Source organism: Procambarus clarkii, chromosome 2 (genome assembly GCF_040958095.1).
Source record: "Procambarus clarkii isolate CNS0578487 chromosome 2, FALCON_Pclarkii_2.0, whole genome shotgun sequence".
Taxonomy (NCBI): domain Eukaryota; kingdom Metazoa; phylum Arthropoda; class Malacostraca; order Decapoda; family Cambaridae; genus Procambarus; species Procambarus clarkii.
In genome coordinates this window covers 37,575,013-37,591,122 of record NC_091151.1, presented here as the reverse complement: position 1 = coordinate 37,591,122, position 16,110 = coordinate 37,575,013, and the positions used below count along the sequence as shown (strand labels likewise).

The following is a 16,110-nucleotide window of genomic DNA, read 5'->3' as shown; positions in this document are numbered from 1 at the left end:
CGCCATGCTTGGATGGTTCCGGGGGAGTCAGTAACCTTTTTCAAGAGGCTGGATAGTTTGGCTGCTGCCTGGCTGCGAGCAGCTTTGGGGATGTGCTGCAAGGTTCCAACCGATGTCGCTTTGATGGCTTCTAGTAGGTTCTCAGTCGAAATGAAGCTGTTGGAGGTGTTTTCCCTGACTGCTGGTATGGAGTGTTGATTGATACTATCTTTGGGAGGGCGCCACATACCCGGACATTGGGTTCCATTGTGGGAATCTTTGCACACATCCCCATTGGTCTTGAAACGACACACCTTGTCACACTCTTGGCATGTGCCGTACCTGACGCTGATTGATGGCTCCTCTTGGCTGAGAGAAGCCTGGCTATCAGTTGTGACCTGCGACATCGACGGGCGCTGGACGGGCACGGGCGGATGCTGGGCGGGCGCTGGGCGGATGCTGGGAGGGCACGGGCGGATGCTGGGCGGGCACGGGCGGATGCTGGGCGGGCACGGGCGGATGCTGGGCGGGCACGGGCGGATGCTGGGCGGGCACGGGCGGATGCTGGGCGGGCACGGGCGGATGCTGGGCGGGCGCTGGGTGGGCGCTGGGTGGGCACTGGGCTGACATAGCGTGGAGGTGGACACAGGGGGGTGGCGGTCGTGATTTGGTGAGGCAGGGTGGGGGTATACCGGCACCTCTCGACTCGTGGGTCGGACTGTTGGGTGACGGTACACACTTGAGGGTATGGGGGGGGGGGGGGGGTGAGAGGGGTGACACTAACACATTTATAAAATTTCGTGGTATATCACTGCACAATATCATACACTTGTAATCTGGTTTACTGTGGGATCGATGCACTAAAAACACGATACCTGTTTCCCGAGAGCCGAGGTATCTATTTTTTCAGGAATATTTTCATAAACACTTACACACGGGTCACCCCCCTCGACTGACCGCACAAAACCACCCCATCCCCCCATCCCCTTCCCCCACCATAACTGAGGGAGCATCTCGGGGCGTGCTTGTTGGCCCTCACTGCAGTTCAGATGATTCCACACCGTCAATCCACTTTTATATACTAGCAGTACCCAGGCACGCGTTGCTGTGGCTCAGCTGAGCCATGGCAACCTTCCCTGTCCCCCAGTCCTCCCCACTCCACCGTCCCCTCGTCCTCCCCACCATTCCCCACTCCACCATCCCCTCGTCCTTCCCATCATGCCCCACTTCCCTGTCCCTTTATCCTCTCCACCATTCTCCATTCCCCCCATCCCCTCGTCCCCACCATCCCTAACTCCCCCGTGCCCTCGTCCTTCCCCACCATTACCCACTCACTTGTCCCCTCGTCCTCCCCACCATCTCTCACTTCCGTCCCCTCGTCCTCCCCATCATTCCCCACTCCCTCCTCCGATGTCTTCCCAAATAGTCTGATATTACCATCAGAAAATTGGCAACATCAAGTGGTCTGATGTTCCCATCACTGAAATATAAGAAAAACAGATAAAAATGAAATGAAAATATGAAAAATTAAAAAAATAAACTATACTCACGAAATGAACGGTATGGTAAACAACACAGCTCAATTCCAACGCAATTCACACAAAATAATTAAATCAAAATGAAAATAAATCAAAATCTATGAAAATTCAATTAATCAAGGCAATCAGAAACATTAAGGGGGAGGGGCGGTTATCGAGTACCTCCATTACCTAGGTAGTAGGCTCTATTGCCTCCAAGATCAAGGTAGGGGGCTCTAGTGCTTACAAGACCAAGGTAGGGGCTCTAGTGCCTCCAAGACCAAGGTAAGGGGCTCTAGTGCTTACAAGACCAAGGTAGGGGCTCTAGTGCCTCCAAGACCAAGGTAAGGGGCTCTAGTGCCTCCAAGACCAAGGTAGGGGCTCTAGTGCCTCCAAGACCAAGGTAGGGGGCTCTAGTGCCTCCAAGACCAAGGTAGGGGGCTCTAGTGCCTCCAAGACCAAGGTAGGGGGCTCTAGTGCCTCCAAGATCAAGGTAGGGGGCTCTAGTGCCTCCAAGATCAAGGTAGGGGGCTCTAGTGCCTCCAAGACTAAGGTAGGGGTCTATAGTGCCTCCAAGATCAAGGTAGGGGCTCTAGTGCCTCCAAGACCAAGGTAGGGGGCTCTAGTGCCTCCAAGATCAAGGTAGGGGGCTCTAGTGCCTCCAAGACCAAGGTAGGGGGCTCTAGTGCCTCCAAGATCAAGGTAGGGGGCTCTAGTGCCTCCAAGATCAAGGTAGGGGGCTCTAGTGCCTCCAAGACTAAGGTAGGGGTCTATAGTGCCTCCAAGACCAAGGTAGGGGGCTACAGTGCCTCCAAGACCAAAGTAGGGGTCTATAGTGCCTCCAATACCAAGGTAGGGGGCTATAGTGCCTCCAATACCAAGGTAGGGGGCTATAGTGCCTCCAATACCAAGGTAGGGGGCTATAGTGCCTCCAATACCAAGGTAGGGGGCTATAGTGCCTCCAATACCAAGGTAGGGGGCTATAGTGCCTCCAATACCAAGGTAGGGGGCTATAGTGCCTCCAATACCAAGGTAGGGGGCTATAGTGCCTCCAATACCAAGGTAGGGGGCTATAGTGCCTCCAATACCAAGGTAGGGGGGCTATAGTGCCTCCAATACCAAGGTAGGGGGCTATAGTGCCTCCAAGACCAAGGTAGGGGTCTATAGTGCCTCCAAGACCAAGGTAGGGGGCTACAGTGCCTCCAATACCAAGGTAGGGGGCTATAGTGCCTCCAATACCAAGGTAGGGGGCTATAGTGCCTCCAAGACCAAGGTAGGGGTCTACAATGCCTCCAATACCAAAGTAGGGGTCTATAGTGCCTCCAAGACCAAGGTAGGGGTCTATAGTGCCTCCAAGACCAAGGTAGGGGTCTATAGTGCCTCCAAGACCAAGGTAGGGGTCTATAGTGCCTCCAAGACCAAGGTAGGGGGCTATAGTGCCTCCAAGACCAAGGTAGGGGTCTATAGTGCCTCCAATACCAAGGTAGGGGGCTATAGTGCCTCCAAGACCAAGGTAGGGGTCTATAATGCCTCCAATACCAAGGTAGGGGTCTATAGTGCCTCCAAGACCAAGGTAGGGGTCTATAGTGCCTCCAAGACCAAGGTAGGGGTCTATAGTGTCTCCAAGACCAAGGTAGGGGGCTATAGTGCCTCCAATACCAAGGTAGGGGGCTATAGTGCCTCCAAGACCAAGGTAGGGGTCTATAGTGCCTCCAATACCAAGGTAGGGGGCTATAGTGCCTCCAAGACCAAGGTAGGGGGCTATAGTGCCTCCAATACCAAGGTAGGGGGCTATAGTGCCTCCAATACCAAGGTAGGGGGCTATAGTGCCTCCAAGACCAAGGTAGGGGTCTATAGTGCCTCCAAGACCACGGTAGGGGGCTATAGTGCCTCCAAGACCAAGGTAGGTGAGACTAGTGCCTCCAAGACCGAGGTAGGCTGCTCTAGTGTCCGTGTTCAGTGAAGGACTTTGGTACTTCCCCAAAATTGCATTGTGAACTTTGTCTGTAATCTACACAGTGTGTTTTGTGGAACAAGAAAATTGGAACGTACCTTAGAATTAGAAGAACATTGTCCCACGAGGAGCTGTTTGGGTGCACTTACCTGTAAAGACATGGAACTAAATTATTCACAAGAAATGAAAAGTCTTCGTAACATTAAATCCTCAAAAATAATACATTGCCTATATGAATGATCACATTTTTATCTTTATATTCATAAGCAGCTCAGGTGAAGGTGACGCTTAAGGCTCGAGGTGTTGCCTACCTTACTTGAAGGACGAGGACGCTGGGTCCCTCGTCTGGTGAGGTCAGACGAGGACGCTGGGTCCCTCGTCTGGTGAGGTCAGACGAGGACGCTGGGTCCCTCGTCTGGTGAGGTCAGACGAGGACGCTGGGTCCCTCGTCTGGTGAGGTCAGACGAGGACGCTGGGTCCCTCGTCTGGTGAGGTCAGACGAGGACGCTGGGTCCCTCGCCTGGTGAGGTCAGACGAGGACGCTGGGTCCCTCGTCTGGTGAGGTCAGACGAGGACGCTGGGTCCCTCGTCTGGTGAGGTCAGACGAGGACGCTGGGTCCCTCGTCTGGTGAGGTCAGACGAGGACGCTGGGTCCCTCGTCTGGTGAGGTCAGACGAGGACGCTGGGTCCCTCGCCTGGTGAGGTCAGACGAGGACGCTGGGCACCTCGTCTGGTTAGGCTGACACGACACTGACCGCGACACACACACAAACTTGTGAGTTTCAATCTGGATATATAATGTAATATTCACGATTCTTTCAAAACGTCTTAAACACAACACTAAGACAAGAAACACTGGACGACGAATTGGAGCTGCCGACAAGCAGCTCGTAGACCTTGCCACGAGGAAAATGGATAATTTTCAACTGGTATTTTCTACAAAACACTCAACACTTGCAAGTCAACAAAATCATGTATAGTAATGACATTTCCTGCCCTGATGTCTTACGTAACTTTACTTACACTCCGAATATGACTTTTAGGATCTTGGTACACAAGAAACAAGTAATTAAACTACAGTATACTAATAGCTCTTGTTTCATGACCACAATGTGCACTTTAGATTCTTCCTAAACAAAGACAGAGGAATTTAAGTTCCCGCGCCACTTATTACACAAGAATTTTTCAGTCATAACAATCGTTAATCATCATCCAGTTCCTATAATTCACTGTGGCCGAACATGTTTATTTTGTTCTTCAATAACACTCAAGATGTTGCCTACACATTACAACACACACTTCACTAAGTTAGCGTTGAGCTTAAGGCCTATCAACCTCTGGAGGGGTTATTAAGGTCACCACAACTGTTTACTGACCAGCCGTAAGTATACATAAGCCCCGAACACAGGACTAGAGGAAACTCGCTGTGTAGACCCCCCTAGAACATGGTATACATTACTTGTTGTACAATTATCCCGCCTCAGGTCCGTCACTATGTATAGTAAACGACACACTGAGGTGACCCGCGCAAGTTGAGGGTTCAGAAGGTCCGCTTCTCGAGCCTCGAACCATCCCAGTCACGAACCTGTTCGAAGCCTCTTGGTGTTTCCTCACAGTCCGTACTCTCGAGTCAGCCCGTCATCATCAACAAAGACCAAATGCTCATTAATTCAGCCGTTTAAAATTCTTATGGAAGAAAAACGGTTTAAACACGACTCACATATGAGAACGTGTGTACTTTTCTCGAGCAGTGCTTCGCTGACGTTCTCCGCTCGAATCGCAAGTCTGTAAATGCTTCACCCACGTACTACAAAGACAAATAATCACCAACAAAACCTAAACACCTAATCTAATCAACTTTTCACTGAATTTTATTGTATATTAATTTATATATGAGAACAAGCTTTGAGAACAAGCTTATTTTTATTACAGAGTATGTTTACATTTATGAAAGCGTCTCTGGGGCGGGGGGGAGGGTGAGGGGGGAATTACGCTCTAACGAGCCTGGCCTGAGGACGGGCTGCTCGAGTTGCCACGTAACAAAAATGTCCTATATTGCCCAGCCCAACCTAACCTAACCTATCTGCAATGTCTGTCTCATTATGATGGGTTATATTTATGTGTGAAGGTATCCATACAAAGGAGATTCGAGACCCTTTACTCTGTGCAGCAATTAGGTCATTTATAATTGGGAGTATGAGGTTCTTGCTGTCGATCTTCCAGGAGAAGTTTTCGATTGCTTGAAGAGCAGACTGAATCACAAAATATTATTCCTCCTCCAATGTTTTTTAATGTACTGGTTGCTAGTTGTAATGCTGCTAGCTCTGCTTGTGTGGAGGTCAGCCAATTGTTTAACCTGACACTGACAGTCTTTGTGCAAATATTATTTCTATAAAACCTACATGCTGCTGCAGTCCGTCCAGTAGATGATTGGACTGAGCCGTCGGTGTAGACACAGTGCTCGCGAGATCTTAAACTCTCGATGGAGGAGGCAATTGTTTCAAGAGTGACAGCTTTGAGAAGAGCAAGATTCTCATTATCTTTCTTGGTGACAGGTGTGTATGATACTTGAATGGTGGGGTACAAATAAAGAGGAATATCAGAGACAGGTAGATTCACTTAAAAGGAATGTTGAGTTTAATGAGATTGTAGGCATTGTTGCTCAGCTAATTATCATAAAAGGAGTGAGTTGGTATGTCGGCACCAGTCAATAGGGTGTTGACAGCACTAAATAATTTGTCTCTGAGCAATGCAGGAGATGTAGGGTCTCTCATGACTTTAAAGCAAAAGGTAGTGTTGACTTGCATGATTCTCTCTAGTATGGTTGGAAGCTTCAGTTCTTCCCTCGCCCTGCCCGGCGGGGTGGTAGGTCTCCACCCCATTCCCCTCTCGAGGTGGAGGCCGCCACCAGCCCGGCCTCCCCTCCCCACTCACAGTCAACCTCACAGGGTGGGGAGGTGTCTGTGAAGGCACGGGCATTTCAATGCTCTGTGGAGCGGCAGCCTCCGCTACAACAAATAGATTCGGAGCTACAGCACACTCGGGAACTTGAGTTAGAAGAGAGAGACGTCGTCAGCATGAAGCAGATATGTTAGCAGTTAAACAGACTGTAACGTACGTTTATGTTACGTTGTTGAGTAGATTAGATACACAGTGTTTAGTGAGTTTTCATATTTACTTAGTAGTCTTGATTACAGTAGTCGGTTGGTGGCATTGTCATAAACGTTGAGATGGAGCTTGGAGCAGAGCAGAGAGCTGCAACCCGTTCTCGCACTTTCTTACAGTCAATATTGACTTATTAAATACGTGCATGTGTGACATACTAGTTTACCTTGAAAAGCTTCATAGAAAACACCGACCTTACCTAACCTTCTTAGTATGTTAAGATAGGCATCTTATTGCTTCGTAATTACAATTATTACTTATTATTACAATTATTACTTAACCTATACCTATTATAGGTATAGGTTAAGTAATAATTGTAATGATTACTTAACCTATTATAGGTATAGGTTAAGTAATAATTGTAATTACGAAGCAATAAGATGCTTATCTTAACATACGAAGAAGGTTAGGTAAGGTCGGTGTTTTCTATGAAGCTTTTCAAGGTAAACTAGTATATTTAGTATGTCACATATGCACGTATTTAATAAGTCAATATTGACTATACGAAAGTGCGAGAACGGGTTGCAACCTGAGTGAGGCCGGAGTCGTGGAGCTCTATGTGGGAGAGCGTGGCGGCTTGATTGGGTCTGAACTCGGAGAGCGAGAACATTGTAGCTGGATGCAGTCGTAATCTGCTGTCTGCTCTGTGTCGAAGCTGTAGCGTCTTGGGTCGATTAGAACTGTACACGCCGAGTGCTACATTGTTGATTGTGGAAATTGTACTGTCCGCTATTCCGATTGATTGATGAAGATTAAGCCACCCAAAAGGTGGCCCATTTGAGCCATTACCAGTATCGAGCTGATACTAGAGATCTGTGAAGGTGCGACTGCACCCTGCGTGACGGGAGATGTCTCCCGTGGAGGGATGGGTATGGGGCGCATAATAAAGAAGGTTAAGTAATTTACAGTCCCCGTGGTGTAGTGGTAAGACACTCGCCTGGCGTTCCGCGAGCGCTATGTCATGGGTTCGTATCCTGGCCGGGGAGGATTTACTGGGCGCAATTCCTTAACTGTAGCCTCTGTTTAACGCAACAGTAAAATGTGTACTTGGATGAAAAAACGATTCTTCGCGACAGGGGATCGTATTCCAGGGACCATAGGATTAAGGACTTGCCCGAAACGCTACGCGTACTAGTGGCTGTACAAGAATGTAACAACTCTTGTATATATCTCAAAAAAAAAAAAAAAAAAAAAATGAATTGAACTTTATTAAACAATAGAGATTTTATACAAAATTTGAAAATATCCTGAGTTATTTTATAATTTATTGAAAGATTTTAGTTTTATTGTATTAGTTTTATAAAACTGTAATATCAATATAGCTATAGGTTAAGTACTAATTGTAATAAAGAAGCAATAAAATGCTTGTCCTCCTACACTAAGAAGGTTAGGTTAGGGCGTGGTTTTCTATACAGCTTTTCAGGTAAACTCTAATATTCACAATATTTTGGTGCGATTCTGGCGATTAAATGTATTTATGTACTAAGCTGGTAATCAGGATTGTACTTATTGCGTTTAGTATTAAAACGTACTGTCTATTCAGAGGAGGGGCTGCATTTCTATTACTAATTATTATTATTAAATGAGGTGTCAACAGAGGGTCCAGGATTCTTTTGATTTTCTATTTTTATCATTTGATGTTAAGGGGTAAGGGAACCTCATCACACCCCTTATGAGTTTAAGTTTAAATTAATTATTATGCACCCCATACCCATCTTGTTGGCGATAGTGGAAAGGGTTATAGAGGCACATAATAGCAGATACTAGCATATAGAGGCACATAATAGCAGATAATAGCATATAGAGGCACATAAAAGCAGTCCCCGTGGTGTAGTGGTAAGACACTCGCCTGGCGTTCCGCGAGCGCTATGTCATGGGTTCGTATCCTGGCCGGGGAGGATTTACTGGGCGCAATTCCTTAACTGTAGCCTCTGTTTAACGCAACAGTAAAATGTGTACTTGGATGAAAAAACGATTCTTCGCGGCAGGGAATCGTATTCCAGGGACCATAGGATTAAGGACTTGCCCGAAACGCTACGCGTACTAGTGGCTGTACAAGAATGTAACAACTCTTGTATATATCTCAAAAAAAAAAAAAAAAATAGGCTCAGGGACTGAACCCCACAATTCATGTAGCTGAGCACGTAAAAAAATTTAATGCATATCGTCACATCAACAATGGGCCGACCCTAATTACAGTTTTTAAATTAAGCAACTGACATATGTGGAGAGCTAGTGTCACAATTGATATGTTTGTTCTGCACACCGCCCCTCCCCGCATGACAGCTGGGTGGACAGCGCTTCGTATTCGTAATCCTGAGGTTCCCGGTTCGATCCCTGGTGGAGGCGGAGACAAATTGGCAAAATGTTTCTTTCACCCTGATGCCCCCTGTTACCTAACAGTAAATAGGTACCTGGGAGTTAGACAACTTGTTCGGGCTGCTTCCTGGGGGAGGAGGCCTGGTCGAGGACCGGGCCGCGGAGATACTAAGCCCCGAAAGCATCTCAATATAACCTTCCCCCTCAGTGGGCAGCGGTGGATAGGTTACTATCAGTTACTACCTACAGTTAGCAAACTGGGAACATTTGGCTAAGATTTTTGGTAGCAGATCATTTTGAATTAAATATTTACACATCTTTGGAACATTTGTTATAGAATTGCCTCTGAATTTACGTATCTTTCGCACTGCATCACATAGAGACGGCGGGTCACACACCTATGATGCACGCATCTATTTGGTGCCCGGGTCACCACTCCAATACCATTGCATTTTTGGGTCGACCCCGGCACCATAGTACTCCACTAGTTACCTTTAACGCCGCTTGGAGCAAATACATCGCGTTAAGAGATCCAAACCTAAACATTTCACCAATGAACAAATCTTTAACACTACTGAAACTTTGAAGTAGTTATTTCAATATTACTACAGTAGTTATTTCAATATTACTACTACTTTTAACAATATATTACTAACTACTTTAATATTGTATATAATGTCCCTAAACGATGAAGGACACTTAAAAAATTAAAAAATAAGTGTACATATAGTAAATATTATATGAAGACAAGACAGACAACTGATATTTTTATAATATAAATATGTTCTTAACAGTATATATGCAATTTCAAAAAAAGATAAAGTATGTAACTAAAATCCATTTAAAAATTTTAATTTCAATACACATTGTAAAATTGTTGGTATAAATTTATTTTTTATTTATATAACAATTTGTTGTAATTATGAGTAAAATTATTATTACGTGTAGAAAAGTAAGTGGTTTACGACACTATACAAATTATTGGTAATCAGACGCTGCTGAAGGGGTAACATGCGAATTCTTATTATCGGTGGGAGCGAGTTTAACTGGCATTCTAAACTCTGCTGTAAAAGACGCAATATTTCAGGAAATTAGGAAAGACAGAAGAGCAGTCACTGTCACACAAAGGCCAGAAAGCTCGAGTATAAAGATCTATAACATCCTTAGAACCAAGAATTATATATACGGGCAGCATAAAGCACAAGGTAGGAAACGGTGAGGATGAAATAAGTGTGACATTGTGATTGCCAGAATTAGGCTGGGATATCGATACCTATGGCAGGTAGCTGCAGGTAATGAATCCCCAATGGCGAACAATCTAATTGTAAACTATGTGAACAAGAGCTAAGACATATATATATATATATATATATATATATATATATATATATATATATATATATATATATATATATATATACATACATATTATGCTTCACTGTTGGAGGTAAATCAAAAATCACTTCTCCAAAATTCATTTTTATTTCTAGTCTGACGCGACACGGGCGCGTTTCGTAAAACTCATTACATTTTCAAAGACTTCACAAATACACAACTGATTAGAACTTGCGTTTCCCTGATTTTATATCTACATTTGAGTGAGGTGGGAAGGGTGATGTGGCATTACATTTGAGTGAGGTGGGAAGGATGATGTGGCATTAACACAAGACAGAACACTAGAGGATATTAATAGGGTATTAAAAGTATCAACACAAGACAGAACAGAAACAATGGGTATTGAATAGAAGTGTTTGTAGAGAGCCTATTGGTCCATATTTCTTGATGCTTCTATATTGGAGCGGAGTCTTGAGGTGGGTAGAATATAGTTGTGCAATAATTGGCTGTTGATTGCTGGTGTTGACTTCTTGATGTGTAGTGCCTCGCAAACGTCAAGCCGCCTGCTATCGCTGTATCTATCGATGATTTCTATGTTGTTTACTAGGATTTCTCTGGCGATGGTTTGGTTATGGGAAGAGATTATATGTTCCTTAATGGAGCCCTGTTGTTTATGCATCGTTAAACGCCTAGAAAGAGATGTTGTTGTCTTGCCTATATACTGGGTTTTTTGGAGCTTACAGTCCCCAAGTGGGCATTTGAAGGCATAGACGACGTTAGTCTCTTTTAAAGCGTTCTGTTTCGTGTCTGGAGAGTTTCTCATGAGTAGGCTGGCCGTTTTTCTGGTTTTATAGTAAATCGTCAGTTGTATCCTCTGATTTTTGTCTGTAGGGATAACGTTTCTATTAACAATATCTTTCAGGACCCTTTCCTCTGTTTTATGAGCTGTGGAAAAGAAGTTCCTGTAAAATAGTCTAATAGGGGGTATAGGTGTTGTGTTAGTTGTCTCTTCGGAGGTTGCATGGCTTTTCACTTTCCTTCTTATGATGTCTTCGATGAAACCATTGGAGAAGCCGTTATTGACTAGGACCTGCCTTACCCTACAGAGTTCTTCGTCGACTTGCTTCCATTCTGAGCTGTGGCTGAGAGCACGGTCGACGTATGCGTTAACAACACTCCTCTTGTACCTGTCAGGGCAGTCGCTGTTGGCATTTAGGCACATTCCTATGTTTGTTTCTTTTGTGTAGACTGCAGTGTGGAAACCTCCGCCCTTTTCCATGACTGTTACATCTAGAAAAGGCAGCTTTCCATCCTTTTCCGTCTCGTAAGTGAAACGCAGCACGGAACTCTGCTCAAATGCCTCCTTCAGCTCCTGCAGATGTCTGACATCAGGTACCTGTGTAAAAATGTCGTCAACATACCTGCAGTATATGGCCGGTTTCAAGTTCATGTCGACTAAGACTTTTTGCTCGATGGTACCCATGTAGAAGTTTGCAAACAGGACACCTAGGGGAGAACCCATAGCGACCCCATCTACTTGCTTATACATGTGCCCATCCGGGCTCAAGAAGGGTGCCTCTTTAGTACAAGCTTGGAGTAGTTTCCTCAGAATACTTTCTGGCATGTCAAGAGGAGTACAGGCTGGATCACGATACACTCTGTCGGCTATCATTCCGATTGTCTCGTCCACAGGTACGTTGGTAAACAGCGATTTTTGATTTACCTCCAACAGTGAAGCGTAATGTACGAAAGATTGAGAAAATTCGTGTTAGAATTATTAATCTTACTTTTTCGGTCATATTTAATAATATATGTCTACAGGAAAGACTGCTACCAAAATATACTAACATACATATTATATATATATATATATATATATATATATATATATATATATATATATATATATATATATATATATATATATATACATATTATATATATATATACATATTATATATATATATATATATATATATATATATATATATATATATATATATATATATATATATATATATATATATATATATATATATATGTCGTACCTAGTAGCCAGAACGCACTTTTCAGCCTACTATGCAAGGCCCGATTTGCCTAATAAGCCAAGTTTTCATGAATTAAGTTTTTTTTCGACTACCTAATCTACCTAACCTAACCTAACCTAACTTTTTCGGCTACCTAACCTAACCTAACATATAAAGATAGGTTAGGTTAGGTTAGGTAGGGTTGGTTAGGTTCGGTCATATATCTACGTTAATTTTATCTCCAATAAAAAAAATTGGTCTCATACATAATGAAATGGGTAGCTTTATCATTTCATAAGAAAAAAAATAGAGAAAATATATTAATTCAGGAAAACTTGGCTTATTAGGCAAATCGGGCCTTGCATAGTAGGCTGAGAATATATATATATATATATATATATATATATATATATATATATATATATATATATATATATATATATATATATATATATGTCGTACCTAGTAGCCAGAACGCACTTATTGGCCTACTATGCAAGGCCCGATTTGCCTAATAAGCCAAGTTTTCCTGAATTAATATATTTTCTCTAATTTTTTTCTTATGAAATGATAAAGCTACCAATTTCATTATGTATGAGGTCAATTTTTTTTATTTGAGTTAAAATTACGTAGATATATGACCGAACCTAACCAACCCTACCTAACCTAACCTAACCTATCTTTACATGTTAGGTTAGGTTAGGTAGCCGAAAAAGTTAGGATAGGTTAGGTTAGGTAGGTTAGGTAGTCGAAAAAACAATAATTCATGAAAACTTGGCTTATTAGGCAAATCGGGGCTTGCATAGTAGGCCGAGAAGTGCGTTCTGGCTACTAGGTACGACATATATATATATATATATATATATATATATATATATATATATATATATATATATATATATATATATATATGTCGTACCTAGTAGCCAGAATGCACTTCTCGGCCTACTATGCAAGGCCCGATTTGCCTAATAAGCTAAGTTTTCCTTAATTAATATATTTGCTCTAATTTTTTTCTTATGAAATGATAAAGCTACCCATTTCGTTATGTATGAGGTCAATTTTTTTTTATTGGAGTTAAAATTAACGTAGATATATGACCGAACCTAACCAACCCTACCTAACCTAACCTAACCTATCTCTATAGGTTAGGTTAGGTTAGGTAGCCGAAAAAGTTAGGTTAGGTTAGGTTAGGTAGGTTAGGTAGTGGAAAAACAATTATTTCATGAAAACTTGGCTTATTAGGCAAATTGGGCCCTGCATAGTAGGCTGAGAAGTGCGTTCTGGCTACTAGGTACGACATATATATATATATATATATATATATATATATATATATATATATATATATGTCGTACCTAATAGCCAGAACGCACTTCTCAGCCTACTATTTAAGGCCCGATTTGCCTAATAAGCCAAGTTTTCATGAATTAATGTTTTTTCGTCTACCTAACCTACCTAACCTAACCTAACCTAGCTTTTTTTGGCTACCTAACCTAACCTTACCTATAAATATAGATTAGGTTAGGTTAGGTAGGGTTGGTTAGGTTCGGTCATATATCTACATTAATTTTAACTCCAATAAAAAGAATTGACCTCATACATAGAGAAAAGGGTTGCTTTATCATTTCATAAGAAAAAAATTATTGTAAATATATTAATTCAGGAAAACTTGGCTTATTAGGCAAATCGGGCCTTGAATAGTAGGCTGAGAAGTGAGTTCTGGCTACTAGGTACGACATATATATATATATATATATATATATATATATATATATATATATATATATATATATATATATATATATATATATATATATATATATATATATATATATATATATATATATATATATGTCGTACCTAGTAGCCAGAACTCACTTCTCAGCCTACTATTCAAGGCCCGATTTGCCTAATAAGCCAAGTTTTCCTGAATTAATATATTTACTATAATTTTTTTCTTATGAAATGAAAAAGCAACCCTTTTCTCTATGTATGAGGTCAATTTTTTTTTATTGGAGTTAAAATTAACGTAGATATATGACCGAACCTAACCAACCCTACCTAACCTAACCTAACCTATAATTATAGGTAAGGTTAGGTTAGGTAGCCAAAAAAAGCTAGGTTAGGTTAGGTTAGGTAGGTTAGGTAGACGAAAAAACATTAATTCATGAAAACTTGGCTTATTAGGCAAATTGGGCCTTGAATAGTAGGCTGAGAAGTGCGTTCTGGCTATTAGGTACGACATATATATATATGGCTACTAGGTACGACATATATATATATGTCGTACCTAGTAGCCAGAACGCACTTCTCAGCCTACTATGCAAGGCCTGATTTGCCTAATAAGCCAAGTTTTCATGAATTAATTGTTTTTCGGCAACCTAACCTAACCTAACTTTTTCTGCTACCTAACCTAACCTAACCTATAAAGATAGGTTAGGTTAGGTTAGGTAGGGTTGGTTAGGTTCGGTCATATATCTACGTTAATTTTAACTCCAATAAAAAAAAAATGACCTCACACATAATGAAATGGGTAGCTTTATCATTTCATAAGAAAAAAAATAGAGAAAATATATTAATTCAGGAAAACTTGGCTTATTAGGCAAATCGTGCCTTGAATAGTAGGCCGAGAAGTGCGTTCTGGCTACTAGGTACGACATATATATATATATATATATATATATATATATATATATATATATATATATATATATATATATATATATATATGTCGTACCTAGTAGCCAGAACGCACTTCTCTGCCTACTATTCAAGGCCCGATTTGCCTAATAAGCCAAGTTTTTCTGAATTAATTTATTTTCTCTAATTTTTTTCTTATGAAATGATAAAGCTACCCATTTCATTATGTATGAGGTAAAAAATTTTTTACTGGAGTTAAAATTTACGTAGATATATGACCGAACCTAACCAACCCTACCTAACCTAACCTATCTATATAGGTTAGGTTAGGTTAGGTAGCCGAAAACGTTAGGTTAGGTTAGGTTAGGTAGGTTAGGTAGTCCCAAAACCATTAATTCATGAAAACTTGGCTTATTAGGCAAATTGGACCTTGCATAGTAGGCTGAGAAGTGCGTTCTGGCTACTAGGTACGACATATATATATATATATATATATATATATATATATATATATATATATATATATATATATATATATATATATATATATATATATATATATATATATATATATGTGTGTGTGTGTGTATCACGAAAATAAACACGTGATTAAGAATGTGACAATGTCAGACCACGGAGGAAAAATGAAACAGGAAATTTCCTTAAGTACTTTCGTATATTAAATACATCTTCAGAAGGTCCTTCTGAAGATGTATTTAATATACGAAAGTACTTAAGGAAATTTCCTGTTTCATTTTTCCTCCGTGGTCTGACATTGTTATATATATATATATATATATATATATATATATATATATATATATATATATATATATATATATATATATATATATATATATATATATATATATATATATATTTTATTAAATATGACCGAAAAAGTAAGATTAATAATTCTAACACGAATTTTCTCAATCTTTCGTACATTATGCTTCACTGTTGGAGGTAAATCAAAAATCACTTCTCCAAAATTCATTTTTATTTTTATTTATTGTAGACTAGAAATAAAAATGAATTTTGGAGAAGTGATTTTTGATTTACCTCCAACAGTAAAAAAGACTAGAAATAAAAATGAATTTTGGAGAAGTGATTTTTGATTTACCTCCAACAGTAAAATAGACTAGAAATAAAAATGAATTTTGGAGAAGTG

The 16,110-nt window shown here is 41.1% G+C and overlaps 1 protein-coding gene across 1 annotated transcript; it reads right to left on the bottom strand.

Moving 5' to 3' along the window:
• Positions 1–2,057: 2,057 nt before the first annotated feature.
• Positions 2,058–7,225, bottom strand: LOC138366225 (trophinin-like). The gene is made up of 3 exons (XM_069327127.1): positions 7,145–7,225; positions 2,616–3,507; positions 2,058–2,485 (listed from the first exon to the last, which is right to left on the bottom strand). Exons 1-3 carry the CDS (start codon positions 7,223–7,225, stop codon positions 2,058–2,060), a joined length of 1,401 nt encoding a protein of 466 aa, XP_069183228.1.
• Positions 7,226–16,110: the final 8,885 nt, after the last annotated feature.

Excerpts from the sequence above, each read along its gene's own strand:
- LOC138366225 (XM_069327127.1), bottom strand. The coding sequence starts at position 7,225 with ATGTTCTCGCTCTCCGAGTTCAGACCCAATCAAGCCGCCACGCTCTCC. Across the intron at positions 3,508-7,144 it reads ACGACTCCGGCCTCACTCAG|ATTACAGACAAAGTTCACAA; the intron begins GTTGCAACCCGT and ends CACACTGTGTAG. Across the intron at positions 2,486-2,615 it reads CACTATAGCCCCCTACCTTG|GCACTATAGCCCCCTACCTT; the intron begins GTATTGGAGGCA and ends TTGGTATTGGAG.